The following is a 19450-nucleotide window of genomic DNA, read 5'->3' on the forward strand; positions in this document are numbered from 1 at the left end:
CATACCTGAACCACTCCGTGATGAGTGGGAATTGAGAGCAAGAAATTGGTTCCTTGCGCATGGTGGTTCGTACGACGAAGAAACAGGAGACCTCAGTGACGGTCTTAGGATACCTAGGGAGAATTGGAAAAGGATAGTGAAAGAAATTAAGGAGGGAAAAAGAAAGTTCATTGCAGATAGAGAGAAAGATTTGCTCACACTGGTCCTCGGCAATGACGAACATGGAGGACGAACGCGAGGCTTCGGTCCTTCTTACCCGTGGTGGCTTGGGTTTGCCAGAGACCAAGACACTTACAGAAGCCGAGAGAGAGCAAAGAAGCGGCAGCAGGATGAGGAGAATGACAAGTTCAACCAGTTGCTTGCCAGGATTAACGAGCAACAGAAGCAGATTGATGAGCTTAGAGGAGTAGCGCGCCAGGAGGATCCTGCACTTGATATTACCGGCGCCCCATCTAAGTGGAAAAGCAGCGTGGCTGAATCTGAGGCCCCGTCCGACGATGCACGAAGAATGATAGAGGGCGGTCCCGGCTACCTCGTGGATGGAATCAAGGAGTCAACATCATGCGAACTCCATCAGAAATTCAAGAACATATCCATGAAGGTGGCCGTCGGACAAGCTTTACCTTCTGTCCCTGATGCACGCTGGCATGGCCGTGAGATTCGAGCTGGCTTTGCTAAAGTCGGGGTGGATGAAATCATGGCGGGGTTTGATGATATGGAGCTCGACATAGCTGGACCCGAAGATGAGAGGACACTCGGAGAAGTACTGGGTGGAGTCATCCTATGGGACAAGAAGTACGTCAAGCTTCCAGGCTCGGCCCCAAGGACAACACCGCCTCCGAGTCGTCGCAGGTCACCTACACCTTCATTACCTCCAAGCCCTCCACATGACGTCGGCCAGCACAACACGAGTCCATCTCGATCACCGCCGCCGGACTTGGGTCGTCCGTCTCCGCCGCCGCCCGCACAGGATACTAAGCGGAAGCGTGCCACCAAGAACGCTCCACCGACGATTTCTAAGCGACGGAGCCCCCCAAAGCGCAAACGGTCGCCCCTCCCAAAGGTACCTCATGCTAATCTTCCTATCAGACCTTATGATCGTACCCTCGAGAAAAACGCCAGGATAGCAAAGGAACATCATGATGCGCAGATGAAAAAGAAGGAACCCGAGCCCCGCCCGGAATACACCGAGAAGCAAAAAGCATTTGCAAAATACTTCACGACCCTTCCATCACAGTATGACTTACACCATAAGCCTGATGACTATACACGCACATTGCAAAAGGAAGTGAAAAAGAGCAGATCACGTGCAAGTGCAAGTGGGAGCAAATCAAGTTCAACTACAAGCAAGAAAAAATCAGACGTTCCTCAGCTTGTACAACAGGCTAAACAGTCGATCCCACCCCTCAAGGTGTTAACCGAGAATGTTCCTCCTCCGGTGCAGGGGCAAGATTTTGAATTAGCAAAGAAGTGGGCGGCTGAATGGGGTGTCTCGGTTGAAGATGTTCTGGCTTCCCAAGACGACAGGTTACCCAAGGCTGTGGTAGCCCCTAAGCCACAGTTTGTCATGGGAGAGCCTTGGGTCAGCAAAGATGATCTCCCAACAAATATGTGTTACCTGCATACATGGTACTTAAGTGAATCAAAGAATGGGAGAACGATGATCGCGGTGAGTGTCCCACGGGAGTACTACGGCCGCCCCGAAGAAATCCATATCGACTTTGATGAACTCTTCCAGATGTACAATGGCGACGCCCTCGACAAATCTCTTATGAGTTGCTATTGTCTGTAAGTTTTTCAATTCGTTGTCTACATATAACTTGTTTAGTTATTTCAATTCATTGTCTATATATAACTTGTACTCTATTATGCAGAATGAAGATTCTGAATTGTAAAAGGAAGAACATCCTAAATATTGGGTTTATTGACCCAGATAAAATACATATAGGGACACTAACTGATAAACCCAAGGAGACGGAGGAAAACCTTCTAAGGTTTCTAACAGATCAAAATTTCTGTGACCACATACTGTTTCCATACAACTTCAGGTGAGGGTCTTTACTCTGTTGTGTCCATTCACTTATAAGTGTAATTGATAAGTTACTATAACACACTCACACACACACACACACACACACACACACACACACACACACACACACACACACACACATATATACATGTGCAGCTTTCATTGGATTCTGTTGGACATTCAAATTGATAAGGGAAGAGTTGATGCCTTCGACCCATTATCGAGACCCTTGGAACAGTTCCAAAGTCTGCAGGACATGCTCCAAGGGTAATTTCAATCATTCTTGTGCTCTATCGGTCTCTTTCGATGATTTTCCGAGATATCAATTAATGAAAAACTTAGCAAATCATTATCCTTGTCGGGCAGGGTTTGGAAGCGGTTCAAGTGCGTGACTCCCGGTATCGAGCCTGAGAAGCTGACCTTTAGAGCGGCTCAGGTAAGTAGTAGTATGATATACTTCTATTTTCAATACATTTATGATGCTAGATTATTATTTTGATTATATATATTCTATTCTCGTAAAGTGCGACCAGCAGTCACGGGAACGCATCTATGCGGATACTATGTTTGCGAGACCATTCACACGTTTACCTATGAGCACAAGGATCACAGATTCGACGTAAGCAATGAACATTCAGACCTCTATTTTTATCCGTCATTCTTTGTTATCATGATTGATATTCATATTCATCTCCTCTTCTTATATAGTACACGGCCATGAGGACGAATGTCCTACCAGAGCAACACGCGATTGCTATTGCAGAGGAGCTTGCGACCTTTCTGAGGACGGAAGCTATAGATGACAAAGGACGATTTAGTGTAGCTAGGGTCCATTACTGATGTTCGTCCATGTAATCGAATAGACGGGCTCTAGTCCCGATAATTCAGATCTCCATATAATTGTATATATATGCTCGCTTGTAAGATAAGTTAATCTTATATATATATATATATGCATAATTATTTCTATTTAAATTATATGAAAACTAATTCCCGAACACCAAACGAGGCATCACATTAATCTCCCGAACACCTAAACCCTAAAACCCTAAAACCCAAAAATAATTTCATTCAAAAAAAAAACCCAAAAATAAGCAAAATCTGAAACTCTTTAGTCCCGGTCCGTGTAACGAACCGGGACTAAAGGGCCTGCCCCTGGAACGCTATGAGGCGCCCACGTGGAGCACCTTTAGTCCCGGCTTGTAACAGGGTCGGGACTAAAGGTTAGGCCTTTAGTCCCGCCCCTTTAGTCCCGCTTGGTGAACCGGGACTAAATCCCCTTACGGACCGGGGCTAAAGGCCCCGTCCCCACTAGTGTAGCACCGGCTAACCACCCAACGCTACTACTACTTACTTAGCAGTAGCGCTCGAGCGCGTCCCGCACTACTACTAATTAGCAGCAGCGATGCGTCCATGTTCCGTGTTACTGTTAAATTCTTACCTATAAAATTTTTGCTAGTAGTTTTTTTCAAAAAAAACTCGCTAAGCTTTATTCCAGATCAATGTTCATATGTACAACTGTTGGGTCATGGGGATTACAACTTTCTGCTGGTAGTGAAGACAGATGTATTATTTGGTCCATATAGTAACGTACGTGTGTGTTCCTCTACGTGCTTCCGCGAATTTTCTTTTCCTTTTTTCGGGAGTGCATGTCCGAATTTTCAAAACACACGACACTTTTCATAGTAGCACATTCCAACCCAAACAAACACAAGCGCGTCCGGACTTTCGGCGCATGTTTATTTGCACTAATTAAACATGACAGACGCGTGCACATGAATTGTTTAACCGTTCGTTGCCTACGGTGAGTGGGTGGGTGAGTGAAAACAGCATGATGACACGCCATATATAGATATATCTGCACTAGTTAGGTTCATGAGTTCATCGCACCATACAAAGGGGCCGAGATAATGAATGGCCCGTACATACGTCCACTATCTCAAATCAAATCAAATACTCCCTTCGTTCCTAAATATAGGTCTTTTTAGAAATTTTATTAGAAGACTACATATGGAGCAAAATGAGTGAACTTACACTCTAAAGTATGTCTATATACATTTGTATGTAATATTTTAATGGAACATCTACAAACACTTATATTTAGGAACGGAGGGAGTAGAAAACAGGCTAACTTGGTCGTGACCAGGAGGATTGTTTCTTCACCCACCAACCCACCCGGCCACCACTTATATCATCGGTCCACTCCTGTTCTTGTTTCATTCTTTGCATCGTCCAACCGTGATTCCTGTACGTCGTGATTGCCATCTCTTGCTGCGAAGCGATATTGGCCTGCATGCGTGGTGACCAAGTCGACATGATTCAGCCTTGAGGTATTTACGAATGTAAGATGTTATACAGTTCATGGTATTCTTTTCTTTCTTTCTGTTTACTTTTGGTTGGATGAAATTGTAGTTTACTGTTGATACAAATATTGCCAACTAGGCATTTCAATGAAAAAAAATACAAGGAAAATACAGTATTCAATTTTATCCAGACTCAAATCATTGGCGTATTTACTTAAATGAACGTCACCAACAGGTTATAACAAATAGTTGTAGTGCCTAACGGAAGCACATAGTGAAACAAATCAAACCATACCTCTAAGTTCTAATCAATAATCAATAAACAGAATGGGAGATTGGACTGATCACATTTTAGAACACTTTAGAACTTAAAATTGCTGCACCGATGACCTTTTTCCTTTTTTGCCGAAATCATTTTATTTCAAAGACGACTGTTATTGCATAGACTCAACCAGAAATCCAGGGATCAGTTCATAAGAAGCTTCAGGAACATATGTGGACAGATCAGCTCATTCCACCAGGAGGTGATCTAGGTTGCTTTTAGAAGCATCCGAAACAAGTGAAGTCTCGGGAGCTCTTGCCAATCCCCCACCATTTGCCATATCGATCTTGCGAATGGACATTGCAGAATGAGATGAATAACAGTTTTATTCAGCTGATTGCAGAGGTTGCCGGCTTGGTTGTGCGGGAGACCGTGTTTGGCCAGATTGCCATTGGTGAGGATCTTGTCTTCCAGAAATAGCCAGAAGAAAAACCTGCATTTGAACCCCGCCTTAGAGCAACTCTAGCAGACCCCGCAAAAACTTGATCCGCAAAACGCGTTTGCGGTTTCACGGAGGAAGAGTTCCCGGCGTACGAACATCTCGCGGAGGAGAAGGATGCGCGCCGTCGGTCGTACTCCTCCGTCTCGCTCCGCCGGAAGCTCGCCGGCAGCGACATGCAGCAGTTGGTCCACCTCCGTGCCCCGCGCTTCCTCGTGGCGTCTGAACGGAAGCGCCGCTCGCGCTCCGGGTCGCTTCCGTCGTCGGATCTGCTGCCGGAGCCGCGTCCGGAGCTCCACATGTGGCCCCACATGGCAGCTGGAGGCGGGGGAGGTGGTCGCCGGCGGCGAGAAATATGGAGAAGGGAGTGGGGAATCGCGGGGGCTCGGCGGCGGCGGGCGATAGGGTTTCAACCCGCAAACGAGCCGCGAAACCGTAGATATAGCGATCGGGGCGTGCTGTTTGCGGGTCGTGGCAAAAAAAATTACGGGGCGGACGAGTATGTGTGCTCTGTTCTGGTGAAAAATTGGACCGAGCCCACATATTTGCCGAAATTTTTACGGGTCTGCGTGTTTTGCGGGGTCTGCTAGAGTTGCTCTTACCCTTCTAAAATTTGCCGCAGAGGTAGATCTGAGGGTCTGACTGAGGTAAAACTAGCAATGTATGTTCCGGAGGCGCCCCAAGCTAGACCACAGCTTGGTGAGTTTTTTTTGAAAAGGAGGATATACCATCGGCCTCTGCATCTGAACGATGCATGTATTCATTTTATTAGTTATTCATACGGACCATACAAGGTAATACATTAATTAGCCTGAAGCCGTCATCTAGGCAACACATGTTGCTACTTCCATCCTTTTAATGAAGGTGTGGCGAATATTCGGACCTAATACCAAACACACATCGCACCAGACGCTAACATCTATAGCCGGATGCCCCAACCTAGCCACACACCGGGACTGGGTCCCACACCGGCCCGACGCACTCTCAGAGGCTACCGCCGCCATCTTCCATCGGTCCATCTCCAGAGCAGGACCTAACGCATCGACTTGCTTGGCCTGCCGTCGACGCCATCATGGCGTCGGACAACGCCACCGTCCTGCACGTGTCCATCCACACGCGCTCGTTGCCAAAACTCCGCAGCGTCATGCCGCAGCGATCCGTCGTCAGCCTTGCGGTAGATGCAACACCGCTCCTCCTCTCGTCGCCTTCAGCCATCACTTGCTCCAAAACGATGCCCCATGAGAAAAAGCGATACTTTGAACGCCATCATCGTCCGATCCGGGAGACCCAGATCTAGAGTTTCCTCCAGAGCATCCGAGCCTCATGACGCAAACTGCAGCGACAAATGCCTCGACAAGGGAATGACATCAAAGACGCCGCCATCGTTCGCCATGACCCTAGTCGGCGCGATTTTCATTGGCAGTTGCGCCACCGGCGTCATTGGTCCCTTCAATCGAAGCAAACTCCAAAACGATGCCCTGAAAAGGGACTACGACGCGAAAGCACGCCATCACTGGATCCCATGGGGGTCTAGGGTTTCTCCCGGAGTTGCCCGCGCTGTCATGGACCAGACAAGGATAGAATCCCGGCGGATCCATCCAGCTGCCGACGTGTCACACCCGCCACCGTGCCGACCGCAATCTAGGGACCAAGGCTCACGCCTGGGCCCAAATCCGACCCCGCCGCCGCCGCCCGATCTGGTCACGCCGCCGACGTCCCTGACGACCAAGATGCACCAGAACGTGAAGCTGCCTGCCGCGGAGGAACGGAATCGCCAGAGCACCGCCACCACCCACACCCGTCGTGACTTTCGGCCCGGGAGCGCCAGCCCCACACGAGCGGGAGGACCCCCTAGTCCCCTTTGGCAGCGTCAACGGCAAGGCTTCGCCTGGCCGTGCCCTTGGGCAGTGGCGAGGGAGGAGGAGGTGGAGAGGCGGAGTCCGGCCGACGGGATGTGGAGGCTTCTCGGCCGCCACGTGGGAGGAGACTCGGGCGTGCAGACCAGATCTCAAAAGTTTCTGAAATAGCGCATCAAATCAGTAGAAGAATGTGAACTTCCAGAGCTATGGGTCAGACGAATATTTTGATATTGTATAGATGTGTACCTCACAAAAAAGGTATCAGTTATGACCACTCTCCATTCAGCCCATAATATTTTGATAAGGAGAACTTAAATGCAAACATGCGCAAGAACTTAAATGCACAGAAAAACAAATCAAAGTAAGAAGACCAGAAGCTTAAGTAAGCAGATGAACAAGTAATAATATGTCAAATTTCTGATTTGAGCATAAAAAAAAGTAGTGTGGATTATAGAGTTGCAGGTTGAGCATTATCATCATGTGAGCCAGAGTACAACCGTGCAACTAATGTGTGGAGATGGTACTTCAGTGGTCTAAGTTATTTATTGTAGCAAAAGAATAGTAACTTGTACATTTGAGGTGCTATCAAGGTGAATAACCGCAGTCAAAGACAGCAACATGAAGCCAGGATCATTTTCAATGTGATGCATCAACTAACCTTGAAAGAGAAACTTCTGATTTTCCTTAGTGCACTTAAAGAATGTTAATTTAGTCAGCAAAGATCAAATATGTGGATCATACTGAAAACATATTGTGGAAAAATACTCTATTTATTGGTACTTTATTATTAAAAAAGATGGCCTACATGAGGATTTGCAAACCCACCAAAAAGAAAGCATACCCAAGCACTAACATCATGTTTAGCAATATAGGAGTATAGCCTACTAGTAGTGACTGTTGGACATTACGAGATAACCATCTCTATTGCATTACGTGGAGAGCATTAAGAAGCCTCAGGGAGCCTATGGTTACTGGGTGTGCCTGCTGGGAGATGGTAGTTCAGGGTATCTTCAACCGGTTTGGATGGCGGCACAATAATAAGATAGGTGGATAGTCATCTAGGTCTATTATCATCGCCGGTTGTGGCGTGGATGACGTCTTGTATCTTTCATTTGTTCTCTCAGATTGTTATACTTGTTTTGGACTCATTTTACCTTTTTAATAAAAGGTTGTATGCATCACTCGATGCAGAGGCCAGGGCGATGCCTCCTTTTCTAAAAAAATTAAGAAGCCCCAGGTTCAGTTAAAAAAAGTCGAACCTTTCCTTGAAGCCATGATTTTAATTGGAAAGCTTTGCAAATATATAATAAATATTGGCAGCTTCATTAGAATCCGTGCAGTCCAACAGAGGAGGGGAAAGGGAGCTGATGTACGGATACATCATTAGGCTAATGAGAACCATTAGATTTTGGTGATTGAGGCATGTGATTAAATTATTCTTTTTTGAGGAAACCTGCAGGACCGCTGCCTTTTCATGAAGAAGTGGGAATTATGTACAAAAAAGGTTCAACATTGGAAAATTGTTGGCTGTTAGATGCAGCAAATTGTCGGGCTGGTATTATATGGATCCAACTCAACTTCTGCATTTAAGAGCAATGCTACATCTACGAATGAGTTAACGTACATTTTACGTAATTAGCCACATGGCAGATTAATTGTGATTGGGATGAGGGGGAGGTGCAGCCCACCCTCACTTAAAATCATGGGGGGAGAGAATTGTGTTGATGGAAGGTTACGTAGGCTTTCGTAAGTCATTCGTACGTGTAGGATTTTCGTGCATTTAATTGTTAGAAGAAGTGCTGCGGTGTGGAGATGAAGAAACAGAATCCACATATATAACCAAAAAATCACCCCTTCTTAAAAAAAATCTAAAAGGCTAACAAAATAAAATCTCTTGAAAGATAGTTTGGGATATTCTCCTTTTGGATTAAGGCGTCAACTTGGAATGATTCCTCTTCAAAATAGTAGTAGATCTCTACTGGTAACCGGCACCGACTACTCCCTCTCAACATACAGGTCGGCCATTGTTGGTTTTAAATGTCGTTTTGCCATGGTATTCTGAATATGTGGACAATTTTGCGTTATATCTATCTGTTCATCCGTGTGTTAACCGGGTGTGCTTGAATGGACTTCGACTAGGAGCAGCCACACCTGCCGTTCATGGCACTCTCTTCGAATGTATTTGACAACAATCTATTTCTTTTAGGTCCAATCCAAAATCAATTTCCAGTACAACTCAGTTTTTCTCTCAATACATACTTTCGTTTTGAAATGAATAAACTGAAGAAGTTTCTAAAGCAATTGGTTTCTTATGTTTCTCCAACAAAACTTCTTTCATTTCAACAGGCTATATCAAGTTTGGGTATTCCACTATCCTGACCTATAGTGGACAATTGTCGCCGGTAACATACAAAGTATACCAAACGAAAGAAAGAGAGCTGGTCATCAAGAAATGACTGAAATCATGGTGGGCACTTTTACCGGGGTGATGAGATCCATCCTAAGTAAGCTGGCCTTTCTAACGGGGGAGAAGTTATATCTGCTCATAAACTTGAGAAAGGAGGTGAAGTTCATCACAGACGAGCTAGGTAGTATGAATGATCTTCTTGAGGGGCTCGCAGATGTGGAGGAGTTAGATCCACAAACAAAAGGGTGGAGAAATCAAGTGAGGGACATGGCTTATGATATTGAAGACATCATCGATGACTACATCCACTACATAGGAGAGAAATGTGAAAGTGATGGGTTTGTTACCAAAACTGCTCGGTGGCTAAGAACACTGAGAGATGGCCATAAGATTGTCGGTCGAATCAAGGAGATCAAGACTGCTGTGCAAGAATCAAGTTTGCGGCGCACAAGGTATAATCTTCATGAATGCATTACTAGGTCAAGCAGTGTGTCCATTGACCAAAGGATTTTCGCACTGTATGCAAATGCAGCAGACCTTGTTGGTTTGGATAGGCCGGTAAATGAGCTTGTCCACTGGCTAATAGATGACCAAAAGCAGTTGAAATCAGTATCCATTGTAGGATTTGGAGGTCTAGGAAAAACTACACTTGTGAATGAAGTATATCGTAGGATGAAGGGAGAATTTAGGGGTTCTGCTTTTGTGGCAGTCTCTCAAAAACCAGACATTCCCAAACTTCTCTACAGTTTGCTATCTCAACTTGGTGGCCAGATATTGTTTCATGCCTGCGATCTACATGACCTTGTCAACAAACTCAGAAAACATCTCCACAAGAAGAGGTACTAATTGTTCCTTTTTGTAGTAAATTACTTGCCATCTACTCCCTCCGTTCCTAAATATAAGTCTTTTAAGCAATTTCACTAGATGTCTACATACGGAGCAAAATGATTGAATGTACACTCTAAAGTATGTCTATATACATCCGTATGTAGTCCACTAGTGAAATCTTTACAAAGACTTATATTTAGGAACGGAGGGAGTACGTGTGTTAGATTATATAAGACGTGCCTGAAAATGTGTGTACGTACTACTCAATGTGATAAAGAATCCTAGGGTCGCATATGTATAAATCCAGGGGCTATGTAGAGGGCCAAAACACTTAAGGTGCAAAATTTCCCTAGCCTGTGGATGCTCTGGGTAAAAAAGCCGGCCCGGATGAAGTACGGGGGGAATGTAGATTCTCTTTGCTTTTTTTTTTTTTTTTTTTTTTTTTGCAGGGAAACGAGGAAGATTTATTGACTAGGAAACAATGTGCTTACAACCATTTCTAAGGAGCTCATCCAATGGAGTAGCGATGAGCCACCAAATTGCACTATCTAAAAACACTAGGTGATTAAGTTATCTTTAGGGATATATGGCGTATAAATCCAGTCAAAAAGTCAATTCTTTCTAAATTTGACCAAATATCTAGAAGAAAATATCAACAACTACAATATTGGGTAAATAGGTTATGAAAATATATCTAGTGGTGGATATGTTGATATTGTTTAGATGTTGTTTATCTTTCTTTTATATATATACAGATTACGAAAGCATTGAGTTTTTGACGAATTTATATGCCATCTATTTGGGGAGGTAGTACCTAAAATGTGGCTTATTATTTATCACATGTCCCATAATTTGTTCTTGATTAAAAGAACTAGTACTTCATTCTGTAAAGCGAATTTAGCTCCACCAAGATATAATTTAACATATTTATTATATTGGACATTTTTCTGCTAGTGGATTTGGCAGTTAATTATATATGGTTTATTTCTTAGGTACTTCATCGTAATTGATGATCTATGGGATGTATCAGTGTGGGACATCATTAAATGTGCCTTTCCGGAGAATAATCTTGGCAGCAGAGTAATAACAACTACAAGAATTCAGGATGTCGCCAAGGCATGTTCTTTCAATCACCGTGAATGCATTTTGAACATGAAACCTTTGAGCGATGAAGACTCCAGAACACTTTTTTTTAGTAGAATATTTGGCTCTGAAGCAGGTTGCCCTCATCAACTTAAAAATGTTTCAGTTGAAATTCTTAGAAAATGTGGAGGTTTGCCACTGGCAGTTATTAGCGTTGCTAGCCTACTGGCAAGTGAAGACTGCAATCGGATGGAAAGGTGGGAACATGTGCAAAGTTCACTGGGCTCAATGTCCGGAACAAATCTCACCTTGGAAAGAATGAGACAAATCTTGAACCTTAGCTACACAAATCTTCCTCCCCATCTCAAGACATGCCTGATGTATATTGGTATGTATCCCGAAGACTACACCATGCAGAGGACTGCTTTGGAACATCAATGGATAGCTGAAGGGTTTGTCAACAAAGCACATGGACAAGATGTGCACAAGGTTGCAATGAGTTACTTCAATGAGCTTGTCAACAGGAGCCTTGTTCAACCCGTGGACTTTGAATTTGATAAGTCAGTGAAGTCCTTCAAAGTGCATGATATAATGCTTGATCTTATCTTGTGCAAATCTGCAGAAGAGAACTTTATAACTGTAGTGGACGACATACAAGCAGTTGCAGGACTGAATCAAAAGACCCGTCGGCTCTCCTTCTGCTTGGACGGTGCAATATTACCGAAGAAAATCAGTATGTCACAAGTTCGGTCTCTGGCAATCTTCCGAAACACTCAGAATATACCTCCTGTGGCACAGTTCAAGTTTCTCCGAGTTCTTGTTGCTGATTTTTCTAGCGTGTATAGCTACGGTGGGACAATCGATCTCAGTGGATTGTGTAAACTGTACCATCTTCGGTATTTAAAGATTGAAGGTTGTGACGCATGCCAGCTACCAAAAGAGATTAGGAAGCTCCAGAACTTGGAAACACTTGATCTAGACAGTAAGTGCTGCATCCCATCAGATATAGTTCATCTACCATGCCTGTTGCATCTTACTGTGCCAGCAGGTGCACGACTACCCGATGGCATTAACAAGATGACATCCCTGCGCTCTCTGCGTGATATTCACTTGGAAAATAACTCAATCGATTGCATCAAGGGCGTTGGAGAGCTGACCAATCTGAGTACTCTATACCTTACCTGGAGCGATAGTATGGTCGACACTGCCACACGCATGGATGTTCTATGCTCTTCTCTGGAAAAACTTTGTAGCCTTCGGTGCCTGCACTTAGATGCCACAGATTGCATCGATGGTTTGAGCACCTTATCGCCTCCTCCCCACCTCGAGGAACTCCGCATGAATAGCTGTTGGTTTTCCAGGGTACCTACATGGATGGGGAAACTCCATAACCTCAGTGAGTTGAAACTAAGAATTGATGAGCTGCAACAAGATAGTCTGTGTATCCTTGCAGAGTTGCCCTCCCTCATTGACCTCTATCTAAAGATCAGAAGAGCTCCAGTTGAAATGATAATCATCTGTGAGTCAGCATTCCCAGTGCTAAGGCGTTTCTTACTCTGCTGCAGCAGAGTGTCATCCATGTCCTTCCAGGCAAAGGCAATGCCCAAGCTCCAAAGGCTCATTCTGCAGATCGAAGCTCAAGGATCGGAGTTGCACGGGGCAGCGCCTGCCGGCATCGAGCACTTATCAGCACTTGAAGAGATCTCGGCACTGATCAGCCTCTATGATGCTTCGTATAAGGACACAATTAGTGCAGAGTTTGCGTTGAGGAACGTCGCCAGCATGCATCTCAACCGTCCACTAACAGAAGTCAAGTTCCGTTGACCTTTTGGTACCATCATTTTTCTTATCGTCCACATTATCTTCACCTTACTGGGAAAAGTAGTAAAATGTATCAGTTTTGATTTTGCAATGATTGGTCTTACTGACATAGCGATGAAACAACTTTATTTTTTATATCCAAGGGATAATTTATGTTACTTACCTTTATTTCACGTTGATACTTGAGATAATGGAGATTTAGGGGCGTGTACGATGGCGTGCCTTCAGCCTTTTTTTACCCAAATTATGTATTCCCTCCTATGCATATTAACTGTCGCTGATCTAGTATAACCTTTTCCTAAATCAGCCACAGTTAATATGAATGACAACTAATATGAATTGGAGAGAGTACGGATAATTTTTTTGTCTAATAAACAAAGAATTGAAAATGAAAGGGGATGTTCTTTTTAGTTTTGAGATAGCTTACCATATCGGATATTAACTAAGAGATACTAGAGGATACCCCACGATTTGTGACCGGAATTGGTTGATGAAAATTTGGGTTGATAACATGAATATCAAAATTAACAATACATTCAACTTATTATATTTATGTATAGTTGTCACATTTTTTATGATATAAGTAAAATAACTGAATGAAAAACATTTCTCATAAATGGTTGAATGTTGCAGCTTATAATATATGATTTCAGAGTTTCTTTTTAACGGGAAATATGATCCAAAGTTTAAAAGAAGACAAAATTCTTCGTCGTGTCATATGCTTCGCAGTTCTCATGCTGGTAACCCTCTTATCGGTTCATCTAAAAAAAAACAAAAACTCTTCTCGGTTGCCCTCAACTTTTTTGGGGGATTAGCCACCTATATTATTCATGGTGACTGCCACCACCTACTTGCTCATCCCGCCTTCTCCTCGCTGCCGCTCGAGACCAGTGGCAAGGCAAAGTCCCACCACTTGTTTAATGAAGGCGGTGGCGCCCGCGCGGTAAACGTGTTGAACAATCTCAAGTTCTTTAAGAAAAATGATAGGTGAGAGGTGGAGATCTCTGCTTTGGAATCCTTCGACGGTAAGAACTGTTGGACTAAGAGCATCTCTAGCAGATCGCATAAAAGCTTGTTGGCCCGTAAAAGTTTAACTATTTTACGAGATCACATATTTTCTCAGCTTGAATTGAACTGCTAAATTTTGCCGGACCATAAAAAATCTAGAGGCAGCCCACAAAAACATCCCTCCGGTGCAATATCTGTGGTTCCGGCTGGAGTGCAACTAGTTAGTGAGCACTCCTTCGAAAACCTCAGAACGATCACTCCCACGTGCCGTAACGTGTCGTGCTCTGAGCGTTTCCCGGATTTCATTATTTTTATTTTTTCGCACGCGTTTTCGGCCTTTTAGATTAGTTTTTTTCAGGTTTTTTTGCTGTTTTTGTTTTCACTTGTCTTTCTTAGCTTTCTGACAAAAAAAATTAAAAAATGCCCGGAAAAACGTGTTTTCTGTTTTTTTCGTGAGATGGACGGTTTTGTTTTCGTGAGAGGCACGAAAAAAAATGTGTTTTCAGTCTTTTGTGAGAGGCACGGTTTTGCTTTCTGGGAGGCACGGTTTTGCTTCTCGTGCCTCTCGAAAATGGAAAAAAATGAGTATTCTGTTTTTTTTTTGCGAGAGGCACGGTTTTGCTTCCCCGAGAGGCATAGTTTTGCTTTCACGAGAGGTACCGTCGAGCCTCTCGAAAATGAAAAAAACGCGTTCTCTATTTTTTCCGCGAGAGGTACAGTTTTGCTTCCGCGAAAGGCACGATTTTGCCTTCATGAGAGGCATGGCCGTGCCTCTCGAAAATAAAAATAAAACGTGTTTTCTGTTTTTTTCTATCGCGAGAGGCATGGTTTTTCCGTACGGTTTTTTCCGTCCTTTTTTCCTGCAAAAGTTCATTAAAACCGATCAACATGGGATCTAGTTTTGAGGATCTCGACGTGAGAAACCCAATGGTGAAAACGGTTCGAGATTTCAACATACACTTTAAGAGATAAAACATTTTGAAATTACGAATCTACGAGAAAAGAAAAAACTCTCAGGTTGCGACAAATGACACACGTGAACACACCACTTGTCGCAACCTGAGAAGATGGGAGTGATCCTTGAAAGGAGTACTCCTCAATTATTGAATTCATTCCGGCTGGGATTTAGCAAACCCTATCCCTCCTCCGCAAAATTGCTCGCCCTACCGCTCGCCATCCTGGCCCCCAGCCTATCCCGCCTCAAATCCGTTGTTTTTCCTCCTCCCCCATGGACTGCGCTGCTCGCTGGTGTTGTGGCGGAGTCCATTGGACACTTCCACGAGCTCCACGATGCCCTTTTCCTGCACACCATGAGGTGTCGAGAGGTGGATGTGGAGCTCCTCGCTATGGAGCACACGGTGGCAGTCGAAGAAGAAGGCGCCACCGACTGTCTCGCCGACCCAAAGGAGGACCATGCCTAGGCCCGCGTGCACCTCACGCCGGTGGATAAGTTCTACCTTGACATCCATGATTTAGCCGACCACCCCCTGGTTTAATTTCTAGTATGAACTTTGTGTTAGCTATGTACGTACTATGGTTATGTGATGAAATTTGTATCGTGAACTAGCTTCTAAATTTGCAGTATGAATTATACCGGATCTACGTACTCTGCCTTGACCTTCGAGTTCTTGCAGAAAATTTCAGGGGGAACCCTAAAACGATTTTGCAGTACCGGATTATACCGGATCTGCTAAAGATGTTCTAAGTCCCTCCACATCAAGGTGCGTTGGCAGCCCAACATCAGTCCATAAGTCTAACATGCATAAACCGATGATCTGATTTGCATCCAATGGTTGAGAGTGCTTCCCGGGGAAGTGAAGGAAGAAGTAAACCCTAGTCAGTCCATCCCTGCATGAGATGGCTGCCATTGTGATAAACATCATAGACCAAGAGAGCAGACAAGAGAGGCACACAATTCGTGAGAGAGAGGAGGAAGAAGTGAATGTTCTATTTAGATCTGTTACATCTGACTATATAATATTCAAACTAGTGATTGGAGGCTTAGACTTGCTTGGATTGGCATGAAACTCGGTGATCTCGTTCCTTACTTTGAGTATTTCAATCTTGTTAGCTAGTTACAGGATTGAGTCAGTTGAGCATCAGATCTAAGAGTGGTTTTGTCAGTTCGGACTGTTGCAGTTTTAGCAGAGAGTAGTTTTGTGATACACACATATTGAGTAGGAAAACGATGTCATGTTAGATTGAGATTTTAAAGCGGATCTCGAGAAATAGTGTATCTACTTGTGCCAAATTTGGTGTTGTTTACTTCAATGGTTTAAGATGAGTTTACAAAATACAGAAGGTGACATAAGTTGTGTAAACTATGTTTTGCTGAAATCTTGCCTCTTGCGGAGAATGTGTTCTAAATGTCTCCAGAGTCTCTAGAGAAGACTTTTTACACACCAGCCCCATAGTGAAGTTCACGAGCAAGAAGTTTTCCTGGTTCAGAAGTTTTTGCAAGGCAGACGCACTATAAGAAGGACCATCGGTAGCAATTTCCAGAGCATTTTCTAGTATCTCTTTGCACATTCATAGTTTGTTCATCATATATATTCTTACTTTTTTTATATATTTCCAAAATTCCCTTGGTGTCCAGCTTTTTTCTTTATGAAATACTATGTATTCAGAAACAATTTTTTAAGTCAATAACTCTTTTTCAAATACATAAACATTCCTTTTGTCCATACATGAACATTCCTTTTAGTTGAATGAACATTTTTTAAATGCATGAGCACGAGTTTCTAACTATATGAACAATTTCCAAACTCATCAACACTTTCTAAAAATACATGTACATAGATTTTTAACTACATGAACATTTTTCAAAAGCATGGACATTTAGAAAAATCATGAACATTTTCCAAAATGGCCAACATATTTTTTAAATACGATGAACACATTTTAGGTAAACATCGTAGTTACAAACAGTAATAAAATCCAATTTTTTGGCATGGCCGTAGAGGCATAGCGATTGGGGATATTAGAAATTACTGCATTGGCTATGAGCAGCGATTTAGTGCATGTTTGTAAACATCGTAGTTACAAACTATGAATGGCCGTAGAGGCTCATCTGCACCCGCGATGAAGAAAAATTTCAAAACAAATACTAGAAAAAAAATAGTTTTTTTTGCATGATAGAAAATTTGGTGCCTGAGGTGCGCTCCAAATTTCAAATCACTTGTACGTTTGATTAGCTCCCAGAAAAAAGACAAATTTAAGGTATAATCATTTCATTTTCTCAATATAAGAAAACAAATAAAAAGCATTACATAGTGTCATGGCAATTCTACAATATTAATCCCTAATCACAGCCACCATAAGCTCCAATTAGCATGTAAATTGATTGATGAATATAAAATGCTCATATTTTTTATATATTAAACTTTCATATTAAATATATTTTTATCATGCTATATTTTAATGACTATATATATATATATATATTCTATTTCTTAGTTAGCCTAGCTAACACATAAAAATAATGCAAGTTATTATATGTACTACTATTTATATTTTAATATATATCATTGGAAAGTAGAATTAAATTGTGCTCAAATTAAGATTTATTTTGTTTCTTTACTTTTCTGAATATCTTGAAATTGGAATCTCTTAAAGGGAGAAGAAAAATGAATAAAATTGCATGCATTTTTGAATTTATATTTGACAACTGCATTAATAACATAGTGAATACGTGTATTTGTATTTATGTGTGCACATGCGTTTTAACATCCTTCGATATATTTTTAGATATTTGTAAAAATTATGGACTAATAAATATCTTAATATTGGTTCTAGTGTATTATTAGGTAAGAAAATTATTAAAAGTTCTAGTGTATAATTTAAATTACTGGCATGATGTTTTACCAAAAATGTATATATGAATTTAGAGTACAGGGTGAATTTGATCATTATTTTCTGAATAATAGTGGTTCTAGTGCATTGTTAGAGTATAAATTAAACTACTGGCATCATGTGAATTCTGTTTGTCCTTCTTTTCGTGAGTGTTTGTGTGTGGCTTTGTGAAAAATGGGCATTGTGTTTGAAGGTTGTCATTTAATCATGTATTTGTTGGATCGTTTTAGTGTTTAGTCAGCATACCATTAAAGACAAATGTTCCTACGGAACAAAAAAATACATGTCTTTTGTGAATCCATCATATTTGATTCAAACTAAACAACGAAAACATAAAAAAATGCGCAATGTCACTTGACCAAACACATGCAAGTCTATCATGAAGGTACATAGGAGGTGAGGCGGCTGGGTAAAAACACAAAGGTCCAGCAAGGCCTGGGCAGCGCCGGGCTCCGGTAGCGGAGGAAGTGGGGAAGATTGTGAAAAACAAATAGTGGTGGTTCTGGGTTAATTAGGACTGTTGGAGTGTGACATGGCAGATAACTTCCCCATAGTCCCCCCCAATCTGTTTTGGAGTCGGTCTACCGGATTTTAAACGTCCCAACGTATCTGAACCAATATAGGCGTCCATGTTAGAGACCTAAAAATATCCAAACTGTTTAATCCAAACATATAATGGACAAATGAACGTCTGCATTGGATATGGCATAACACCTTGAGAAGCTATGCTTGAAGAAGAAAATCATACAGACCAAAACGACATTTTTTTAGGGTCACTCGTACCTTCAGCAGCGATGCATCTGCGAAATAATGCCGCATGAGAGCAAGATTTTTTTAGTAGTTTCATGAGAAAACTATAAGTTTGATCATACTCATATATATTGTGGTACATTGTTTTAGATATAGAATACAAAAAAAGTTACAAAGCTATTCTAAGAATTACAATAATATCTTTTGCTGAATCCGCTTCATGCTATCAATTATTCAAGACGAATACTCGAAAGACTACAACAAAGAGACTGCAATTAGATTAGGATGGTGATAATGCCACTCATTCACCCGCACGAACATGATTACCAATCAAGGTTTATAAAATCCCCTTGAGTCACAGACCCAAAAATATGGAAAGTCTTGCGCAATGGAAGTACTTGGGTCGCACTACAACAAATGTGATAATCTGTGACGCACATTCTGTGACGATCCAATGAAAAAACGTCAGGGAATCACCTTAATTTCACAAACTGTGACGTTTTTTCGTTGAATCGTCACGGAATGAGCGTCATAAATTATCATTTTTGTTGTAGTGTCGGGATGAACCCATAGAAGTGCATGGCATGGAATCACGAGATCTTCTCCATACCATCGAGGGAAGATTCCAACAACAAAGAATTGAACCAAGAAAAACAACACAACAGAATCATATGAACTCATCAGAACAATCGGATCTGCAAGGACACAAACCACTCTACTCTGTGGTACTGCCAAAGAAGGGATTA

General features: G+C 42.4%; 1 protein-coding gene across 1 annotated transcript; it reads left to right on the plus strand.

Moving 5' to 3' along the window:
• Positions 1-9318: 9318 nt before the first annotated feature.
• Positions 9319-13207, plus strand: LOC123403041 (disease resistance protein RGA5-like). The gene is made up of 2 exons (XM_045097016.1): positions 9319-10201; positions 11183-13207. The coding sequence occupies exons 1-2, from the start codon at positions 9408-9410 to the stop codon at positions 13095-13097; spliced, it is 2709 nt and encodes a 902-aa protein (XP_044952951.1). The 5' UTR covers positions 9319-9407; the 3' UTR covers positions 13098-13207.
• Positions 13208-19450: the final 6243 nt, after the last annotated feature.

The sequence above is a fragment of the Hordeum vulgare genome, chromosome 6H (assembly GCF_904849725.1).
Source record: "Hordeum vulgare subsp. vulgare chromosome 6H, MorexV3_pseudomolecules_assembly, whole genome shotgun sequence".
NCBI classification, from domain to species: Eukaryota; Viridiplantae; Streptophyta; class Magnoliopsida; order Poales; family Poaceae; genus Hordeum; species Hordeum vulgare.